The 10,894-nt window shown below is 39.9% G+C and overlaps 1 protein-coding gene across 1 annotated transcript; it reads left to right on the top strand.

Annotated features, from left to right (window-relative positions):
• The first annotated feature begins 8,769 nt into the window (after window positions 1-8,769).
• LOC139448550 (uncharacterized) lies at window positions 8,770-10,894 on the top strand. Its single transcript, XM_071230116.1, has 3 exons — window positions 8,770-9,204; window positions 9,690-9,879; window positions 10,813-10,894. Exons 1-3 carry the CDS (start codon window positions 8,784-8,786, stop codon window positions 10,835-10,837), a joined length of 636 nt encoding a protein of 211 aa, XP_071086217.1. The 5' UTR covers window positions 8,770-8,783; the 3' UTR covers window positions 10,838-10,894.

The raw sequence follows: 10,894 nt of genomic DNA, 5'->3' as shown, positions 1-10,894 counted from the left end.
AAATGGGTCGCGCGTCAGGTCAAGGTCGTTAGAGGTCGGTTCTCGGGTAAATGTCAATATTTCCTTGTCTGTATGTGATTGGGGGGTCACGGGTGGCTCAGTCGTCTAAGGGGCCGCAGGGTTGCGTCCAATGGGCACGCCAGAAACCTATAGTGGGTTCGAATCCCGGTTTATGTTATGTTTCTAGGTTTGTCAGCACCATACCCGTGCTCGTTTGTTTCACCGAAGTGGTATAAGTCTGAGACCTGCATCACTTCGGGCTTTCCTCCCACATTAAGCTGACACGCCGTGATATAACTGGGATACTGTTAAAAGCGGCGTTAAACCCAACTGTTCGTATCGTGACGTGGACGCTTGTTGTGCCACGCGGTGAAGGATGTACGACTGCCCTTTAATCAAAATACGCTCTGGTCCAACAATCGTTGAAAAGTCGCTTTGAATGTTGTTCCTCATCATGATACGACGTCGTGTGAATTAAGTATTTCTATTATCATTAAAATGGACATGTTAAAAAATTATATTTTTTCATATGCAACTGTCATGTCTGTGTCAAGAGGAAATGACTCTGCCGGTCAAAGGGAAGCAACTCGCTGCTACACACAGCACACGCATTTGCAATGCATATCCCAGCACGCTTTTCCCTTCATTTTCACTGTCCATTCGTGACCAACTCGTGTTATTCCGGGACAAGCCGAATAACGACTCGTGCCCCATTCGTCACCAGTCGCCCCTTTCCGTAACCTGCAAGAAGATTCGGCTTGTCCCGGAATAACACGAGTTGGTCACGAATGCTCGTGTCCCTCTCGTGGCCATTTTTGCGACCGGGTTCCGTCTTAGCGTAAACGGGCAGACCTAAAACAACTTTCAACTGGTTGCGTAATGGTTCATATATATATCCCCATATATTATATATATTTCAGATGCAATTTAAAGCATATCTGTACATGCGGAATTATACAGTATGAGTGACCACATTTAACTGTGTCTTGTGTATATTTTAAGATGCAAGACATATGTAAAATCAACAATTATTTCTGAGGGATTCTTTGACGAAGAATTTGAAATCATACGCGCATTCTGATTGGATTGTTGTATTTTCGCACGTGACATTCATCGATAGGGGGACGAGTCTTCTTGCGGGTTACGGAAAGGGGCGAGGAGTGACGAATGTGTCGCTGTCTTGTCACATGTCAAAGTATCACCATTATTTACCATTTATGTTCAGCCCCTGAACTGAATAATTGTTACCTGGATGCACATATCAAAGCTAGCATCACAATACTATTTTAACCGTTCAGCCAGTCCAATATGACCTCCCCAATCAATGTATATTATCATAACTAAGGTAAACTGTAGCGAATGGAAGTCATATCGCAAACATGTGACACTATGTCAAGTCACAGCTGCATAAAACAAGTGAACCCACCGAAGAAATCTTTAAAAAAACTTTGGATGACATAATGCCTAAGGTTAACATTTTCTGGATACCTTATTCAACACCTGTCTCTTTCACATCGTCATCACATGTTGCAGATCAAAGCGATGACTAGAAGATGGATGCCGAAGCTAAACATTGTAAAATTCATAAATCATCAAATGCTGACATTCAAACCATAAAGGGAAGCTGTCACAAACTTGCGCATTTTTACTTCTTTTCTGAGAGAGTTAGTGAGTTAAACTTTCAGTTTTCAAGCTAATATCTCAAACCAAATTACATATTCATAAATAGCTGAGACCATTTCCTGCAAATCATTTGCAATTAGAAGCTCCCTTGCAATAATAAGGTCAGTCAGATTTCCGGCTTCACATTAAGAAGCCCTTTTAGTTTTAATACCGCGTTGTCAAGCACAGCATATCGTGTCATCATGAAAACAAAGTAGTGGAGGGTATTGAGCCTATCAGTTCTCCAGTCCATGCAAATGTTGCAAAGTTTAGAATACAGCGGCAAGGAAAAGATTCGACTCGTTCGTGTTGTCAGGTCCATAACTCGCACCAAATTTTCAATTGACTGTTTTGGCGTTTGTAAAGGTAATTTGTCAGTATTGTCGTTCCGCCATTTTGTAAAACATGTGCCGAAAGGTATTCAAGTGCTGCATGGCTAATTAAGTCAGCAACTGTTAGTTGAACATGGATTTCTGAGTTCGATATGTCTGTCTAAACACTTGCAATATTTTAAATACGCCGCTGCCCTATTTACAAAGTCCCACACCGTCTGAGAATGATGACACGCGATCAACCTAGTCGGTGAGCCTTACCACCCGATCCCACGTTGTTGCCTCTCAAAGCAAGCAATAGTGTGTTGGACGCCTTGTTTCCAGCGTGGAACATTGGCCAGCTGTTCACTACATGGACTGTTTATGAGCAAATCCGCTGTATGGTCCAATGGAACTCGACTTCACCATGTGTGAAAACATAATGACCATGATGTCGAGCAGCAAACTCAAGCAAACTGATATGCATACATGTTTCTACACCTGAAAAAGATTTGGATAACGAGTGTGGAAATTAACCCTACAACAATGTAGTTATGTAACTGCTGCATCTTTGTTAGCCGTCTTTTACCGATAGCAAGTAGTGAGTAAGCTTTGTATTTGTCGCATTAGCAAATTGTCAGCTGTAAGGCGCGAATGGTGTTTTATAGATTGCAACATGTCATCAAACCACCAAAGCTATATATTATATTATTCCAATTAGAAGTGTAAAACATTTTAGCATATCGAAAACATGATATAAAGCTCCACCAATATGAATATTGGAACATAAAACATCTTGTGCCTACGTGTTTACAAACCTTTTAAATTACCTTTAACTACACAAAGTTATTTCGATTGAACAGACTTTGCTCATTCTCTCAGTTATCAAAAACGTTAAAATTTTACATTTACATGTAGATTTATGTATGTTTAAACACAAACACCATAAGATTTATAACATAAGAAATATATGTATGCTAGAAGCACGACATAATAAGACTGCTGACATTAATGTTTATCCAATGACATTAATATTATAACAGAACACTTTTCATACCACAGCCTGCCTTTGATCCAACAGATGCCTCGCGCATGAACATGATCATAGGAACATGCACGTTGACATTATTTTATATAAGGGTATTAGACCTGTGTTTGTCTAGGGCGACCCTGAGTCGATTAATGTACTCTATGTGACAACGTCGTCAATACACTTTGCAGTTGCACTAGCTTATTATAATCAGTTCTACAATATGTCATTTACATGCAACACCCGAATTACGACAGCACAAATGATCAAAAGACAATGTTCTTGGATCGCTGATCTTAAGATAGCTGTAGCGTGTATATATTCAGGGCTGAGCACAACAGCATAACCGAAATACGAAGCGGTGCAACAAGTGAGTTTCGAGCAGTGTAAACGTAGGAAAATGATGTACGTCTTCATCTCCCTTGTACTGATGTACGCAGGTAAATGTTTATGTCATGTTCTGTCTGTTGATAGACCCGTGAAGATCCGGATTAGAAAGATCAGGTGTAGAATAGGTCTTCAGCACCCCATGCTTGCCGTAACAGGCGACTATGCTTGTCGTAGGAGGCGACTAACGGGATCGGGTGGTCAGGCTCGCTGACTTGGTTGATGCATGTCATCGATCCCAATTGTGTGGATCGATGCTCATGATATCAATCACTGAATTGTCTGGTGCAGACTCGATTTTGTACAGATCGCCGTCATATAGCTGGAATATTGCTGAGTGCCGCGTTAAACAAGAAACCAACCAACTGTATGTTGCTATGATCATGTCATTGGTAGGACTTTAGATTGATTGACATGATAGCTGTGATTGATACTTTGGCTGTTTACTGTGTACATAGAAGGCAAGTATAACATATTCAATGTAAAACAAATCGAAGTTAGTTCCATGGTATGGTATCACCTTGATATATAGTCAACAGGTTAAAAAGTTGATGTCAACATTAACATGAAAATATGTTCTGCATATCTGTAGAGGACTAACGATTCGCTGTGCAGAGTTGCGTCCCTTGGGCACGCCAGAAACCTATGATTATAGGTTCGAATCCCGGTTTGCCCCGAATATGTTTCTAGGTTTGTCAGCACCATACCAGTGCTTGTGGGTTTCTCAGAAGTGGTAAACGTCTGGGACCTGAATCAATTCGGGCTTTCCTCCAACATTAAGCTGACGCCGTGATATAACTGGAATACTGTTAAAAGCGGCGTGAAACCCAACTCACTCACTCTTACAATGTTATAAATTTTCAGTTCTCTCCGAGTATACTCTACTTTTGTAAAGAGTATATATTGACATATGGCCATGAGGGTAAAGACTCGCCCTGTGCCATAATGAGTACTGGTGGAGTGAGGTAAAGAAACAAGTCACTTCTGTAGTATTTCATCCATAATGGTTGGTTTGTTGGTTTGTTGTTTAACACCGCACTCAGCAGTATTCCAGCTATATGACGGCGGTCTGTAAATAGTCGAGTCTGGACCAGACAATCCAGTGATTGATTTCATGAGTATCAATCCACGCAATTGGGATCATCAACCAAGTCAGCGAGCCTGACCATCCGATCCCGTTAGTCGCCTTTTACGACAAGCATAGTCACGTTTTACGGCAAGCATGGGATGCTGAAGACCTATTCTACCCCGGAATCATCGATAATGTGACAAGAACATGCAATACATTTTATGACATAAAACTTTTTGTAGTGATTGTTCCCATTCACAATCCCCTCACAAATATGAAATGGACGTCCTTTAGTTCACCCATAAATATTTCAGTTAGACGGTGGTCTGCAAATAATCGAGTATGGACTAGACAATACAGTGATTGTCATCATGATCATCGATCTACACAATTCGGAAACGATGACACATAATCACCCAAGCAACCTAACCTGACACCCTATCCTCTGGGACGCCTCTTACGACATGCACTGGTTGCTTGGGACCTTTATTCTTACCAACAGTACATTTAAATAGCATGTAGCCTGGAGCTTTGCTGGTTGTGAATTTGAATCAACAATAGGCCCTCTCACTTTTTCAGCATCGTAACAGAGCTCATGGGTATCGGCCCAATTATTATCATAAGTATTATGTTGTTTGCTTGTTTGTTTGTTTGTTGTTTTACGCCGCACTCAGCAATATTCCAGCTATATGACGGCGGTCTGTAAATAATCGGGTCTGGACCAGACAATCCAGTGATTGATATCATGACCATCGATCCACGCAATTGGGTTCGATGACATGCATCAACCAAGTCAGCGAGCCTGACCATCCGATCCCGTTAGTAATAAACGAATCTGGATCAAGCATTTACGGCAAGCATGGGTTGGTGATGACCTATTCTACCCCGGATCTTCACGGGGATTATGAGTTGGATTGTGACTGTGTTGTCTAAATAATTTATTGTCATCTATCATGCCCAGTGTATTGTGTGTGCGTGCAAAGGCACCGTTGTTTCTTCAGGTTATACAAACTTGAACTTCTATTGAAGAATATATGCGGCTATATCAAAAGATCGAAATCAATGGTAGATAGATAGTTGAGTACAGCGTTTCGTACCATTGTCGAAAATATTGATTCAGGTAATCATACTGCTGTCAGCAAGATTGATTCAAAGGAAACTGATGAAAGGGATATGTCCAGGCTTTCATGTGAAAGCTTTTGAATGTGTTATTTCCCTGTTGGGTGGTTTGAAGATGTCTAACAGACTCCACTGAAACTGAATACCAAATGGCGTATGACACGTGAGCGAGTGATGGTACTAACGGTAGAGCAGGACATGGCTCTCACTTTTCGCAAACACATGGTGTCATCACCAATTTACAGTGATGCATCCATATAGTGTAACCTATTTTACCCTTTATGCCCTTTGGACTTTTGTATGTAAATAATGCTTTCTAGAGCTGTAAATATGCATGTAAATATTATTTGATATCAGGCTTAAATTGTATATGCTTGGGACCTCTCCATCTCAATAAAAATCGTTAGCAGGATAAAAGTGAAATCTTTAATATACCTGGTTATGAATCATCCCGGGGTCATATTTGAGAAACGTGAGCAATTTAGTTTAAGAGGTTATTTTAATATTATAATAGCACTAGACCTGTCAAAAATCACGTCTGGACCAGAAACTAAAAACAGGAGCAACGTTATGAGGCCACGAGGCCAACGTAGTGAGGGACGTACACCTATATATTTACATCGTCGGAATAACCAGGAGTGTAAAGCAAACTTGATTGTGCTCAGTTTGATCCTACGCACGTACAAGAGTTCCCTGAAATGAAATAAGCCTGTGCATGAGGGAGAAAATGACTGCACGTTGAAATACATGTGTTTAGACTACCTGGAAGAAATATTTTGATGGCTTGTCACCAAGTGAGTCGAGCTCCGATACAACAGAAAATGTTAACTGTACAACAATGAAGCAATTTAAATATTCTAATTTTATTGAGTAGGTACAGTATTGTTCTACCTTTACAGTTGGTACACCCAGAGATCTATAAAAATTAATGTGATTCATATTGATAATAAAATATCCACAAGACTGTATGACAAGAGGGATGATAAGAGGGGTAACTTCAACTTTCCCTCTATGTCAAGCAATATTCCAGCAACTCCAGCCTTTGGGCCCTACATTTCGATTTCACAACTTTTGACGAACACTCGAGCAATCTTTTTCTCTTCAGATTTCAAAGAACGACAAACGGGTCTTGCTCAAAGCGTTTTCAGTAAGGGTTACACCATTTACACCATTTCAAAATCTAATGCATAACATTTTTGAAGAGTATATATTAACCTCAACCCATGAGTATACTGGCTGTCGTCTTGTGTCCTAAAGTGTACATGTGGAGCGAGTTACAAAACAAGTCACTTCGGTAGTATTTCATCGATAATTTGACAAGAACATGTACTACATTTATGACAAAAATACTTTATGTATCACATAAGGATAATTTTTATTCCTCAGGCTCATAGTACAATTCTGTTTTCGGGAATGGTAACATATATGTTTAACAGGTCATATTCTATTTAACATAACATAATAAATGAACATTGATAGACTTTTTAGAGTTTTTATCAGTTGTTGACATGATCGTTATCAATTTGTGTTGAGTGGCAGAGACATGCCATTGTCACATGTTTCCTGATCTGAAAATTCAAAGTAGGTATCATCCCCAACACAATTACCACTAAACATACTTTGAAATAATCATACCATTTATCAATTTTAATATTATTTTTTTGAACTCATAATGTGGATTTAGCTTTCCGAGGGTTGTCCAAAATTCTTTCGACGACTTAATGTTATTTTCCAAATATTGTTTTTCTTTTCAAGAAATATAAGCTTCTTTTCCCTGCATGTGGTTTTGTAAAGATTTCTAATTCTTGTATCTTCCCTTAACGACTGCAAATCTTTATCTCTTCTGAATTTGTTGAGGCATACATCTCTCTCTTTTTAGTAACTGACATTTCAAATCAAACCATTGTTGTGTTTTCTTATCCATGTGAACCACTTTCTTTATTTCGTCACCAGCAGAGGAGAGTGCCTTTCTATACTTTCATCAATATTTGTGAATACGGCATCAACTGCTTTTTCAACAAGTGATACAAATTTGTCTGAAGATAAGTTACGAAGAAATATTTCTTCTGTATCAGTTCTCCATTTAAATCTAAATGTACTTGTACAATTGATAGCATCATAACCAACTATGTCTAGTGAAGCGTACACGTACATGTACGTAAAAACATTGCTAATGGAAGATGTTGCGACTCGTAACTGTGTCTATGTTGAATGTTTTACAGAGGTCCTATATATGTGCGGTGGAGATAATACTTATAGTCATGTGCGCTTGCCCCTGTACTACTAATGAATGTATAGTCCCCAATATCAGCGTCACTGCCACAACGACCTTTCATAATATGAATATATAAGACAGAGCATAGGTTCAACAAAACATTTGCCAAACTTATTTAAAATATTAGTAAAATTGTATCTCTGTAAATCAAAATGATCTATCCAGAAATCCCACTTTTAGTAGTGATTGTCCCCCAAAACTATTCACAATTCCCTCCAAAATTATGTTCCAAGTAATTCCCTCGTTGCCCTTGCACGTATCTTCAAGTGAACACATGACTTGCCTATGCATGTGTATGTGGCGGGTGTCAGCTATAGGACAGGGTATGAACACCTGGTGCCATCACTAATTGATACTGGTGGCACGGTTGGCCCAGTCGTCTAAGGCGCCGCGATTCGCTGTGCAGAGTTGCGTACCTTGGGCACGCCAGAAACCTATGATTGTGAGTTCGAATCCAGGTTCGTCCCGATTATGTTTCTACGTTTGTCAGAGCACCATGTGGTAAACGCCCGAGACCTGCATCACTTTGGGCTTTCCTCCCTCATTAAGCTGACACGCCGTGATATAACTGTAATACTGTTCAAAGCAGCGTAAAACCCAACTCACTCACTCACTCACTGATAGTGATTCATAAACACATGCTTATACTATAGTCGGAATCTATTTCGAAAACGAGATTTCTTATGCTTATTGACATGGTTTTACCTTTTTTTCTTCCAAATGTACAAGTGCTGAGAGAGTTTTAAAAAGAGGGGTGTTGCCGCGCATGCCAGCGAGCACAAAACGCTAACGGAAGTGGCCATTGCTTCATACAGATGTAAACTCCCAGTTCATAACCAGTATATTCACGTTATTGTTACAAATATTCTAAAATATCAAAAATCATTCTTCTTCCCCATACTTCTTTCAGGTAATCGAATCTCAGCAGAAATGTTCCAAACTTCAAGAACTGGCAGCATTTCAAATCTGACAAAAGTGGATGGGCAGACAGTGTTCAGCTCGGATTTCCTGCTGTTTGACGTGAAGAGTTGCAATAAAGTGCAGCTCCGCATTAATAGCGAATCAAGCATGGCGGTTATTGAGATTTATCCAAACATGACTTCTCACGTGCAGTTCTGTTACGATAAAGTCATTGGTAAATGCATTGGGGGGATGTTTGCTGTAACTGGCGACCTGTGTGGCGGTTATACACCCATGTGGTTGCAGATGGCACCACATGAACTCATTATCGGTGAAGGCTGTGACGTTGGAGAATCCAGACTTTACTCATACCCAGTGATGTTCTTTGGCATAACGCTCGACATTAAAAGCATAGGAGTCTCTTCGACAAATGATGCCTGGTGGAGACTGGGTAATTATGTTTTTACCAACAGTTGAACAGAGGAAAAAAATTCAGCTCTTTATAACTAACACAATGTGTCAGTAGGTTTATTTGTTAGTTGATTAACGCCGCACGAAACACTATTATAGATATATGGTACACAAAAGATCGGGTGTAGAATTGGTCTTCACCAACCCAGGCGACTATGCTTGTCGTTTGAGGCCACAAACGGGATCAGGTAGTCAGGCTGACATGGTTGATGTATGCCATCGTATCCAAATTGCATGGATCGATACTCATGATATCAATCACAGGATTGTCTGGTCCAGACTCTATTATCTATAGACCGCCGTCAGATAGCTGGAATATCGCTGAGTGCGGCGTTAAACAACAAACAAACATATATAGAGTCATGCCGTATTGTGTGATATAACTTAAAGGTGTCAATGAACTACAACATTTGTCCTGTTTTACATCAGCATAGTTTGATGTGTTTCAATGCTGGTTGACTACAGGGGAATCTGCGTGTAAACCTGTGACCACACCAGCTACTACCACCACGTTGACAACACAACCGAGGACATCCGAAGCACCCTTGGGGAATGATGCAACGATGAATGAAACCATGCATAAATACATGAACATGGGGCGATCTGGCGGTGCTGTCTGCAACAACTCCCTGACTGTGATGACCATGGTTGTTACGTATGTATTGTGCTGTCGAGTTACTTGCAGAGTGAGGTAGCGCACCATGACCATTTACTTGGGTCGATTGTTCCAGAGTAGTTTGTATTGTCAATATATTTTTGCTTTTGTAATACCAACTAAAATCACAGGGAAGAACTTTTCATTTTGAGAGAGCATGGTCAAACACAAAGGTAAAAACAAGGACAACATATAAATTATTTAAACTCTGGGGAGGAGGCCTACTAACTTAACGTATACCAAATTTGATTACATTTTCAATAAAAACATATCTAAATAGATTTAACGATATGGATGCCACATTCGGATTCGAACATCTCAACCAAATTGGAGTGTCATCATTGTGGGAACAAGAAAATGACGTTTCAGCTTCATTTTCAACGTTAAACAACAAACAACTGAATGAATATGCTGGCAAGGGTCCTATGATCGTGGGTTCGAATCCCAGGCTTGTCATGATAATGATAGTCACTTCGACAGACCATACAAATCCGTCTTGGATCCATAAAATGACAAACGTCCAAGACTTGCATCTTTTCGGGGTTTCTTCTCACATGAAGCTGAAACAACGATGTAGCTAGAATACTTTTCAAAGCGGAGTTAAACCGATTCTGTTCTAGGTTTACAGTCAACATATTGACCATCCTCTTCTCTGGTCCTGAGAACAAGGGTGCATAATGAAACAAACACCAGCGATGTGTTTTGCCACCGAAGGAGCAGGATACGCTGTTTCATCAGTTTGATCCATACACGCATGCTTATGATATAGACGAAATCGTACAATGACCCCTTCTTTTAGGAAATATGTCTCATGGTAATGGAAATAGTTATGTCGATATTATTAAGAATATTCTATGAACGTCATGTTGTTGTAATATTTAACATTTCTCATAAACCATGCAGTGATAACTACCTATGAATATTCCTTTTCAGGTTGATGTCATTTGTGAAGTACTAATGAAATATACAGCTCGAGCTGACCAACTTGTCAATGCATTGTGTCATTGTATCTCAT

Source organism: Haliotis cracherodii, unplaced genomic scaffold (genome assembly GCF_022045235.1).
Source record: "Haliotis cracherodii isolate W230 unplaced genomic scaffold, xgHalCrac1.p SCAF_7, whole genome shotgun sequence".
In the NCBI taxonomy this organism is placed as follows: domain Eukaryota; kingdom Metazoa; phylum Mollusca; class Gastropoda; order Lepetellida; family Haliotidae; genus Haliotis; species Haliotis cracherodii.
This window is presented reverse-complemented; position numbering and strand designations above follow the sequence as displayed.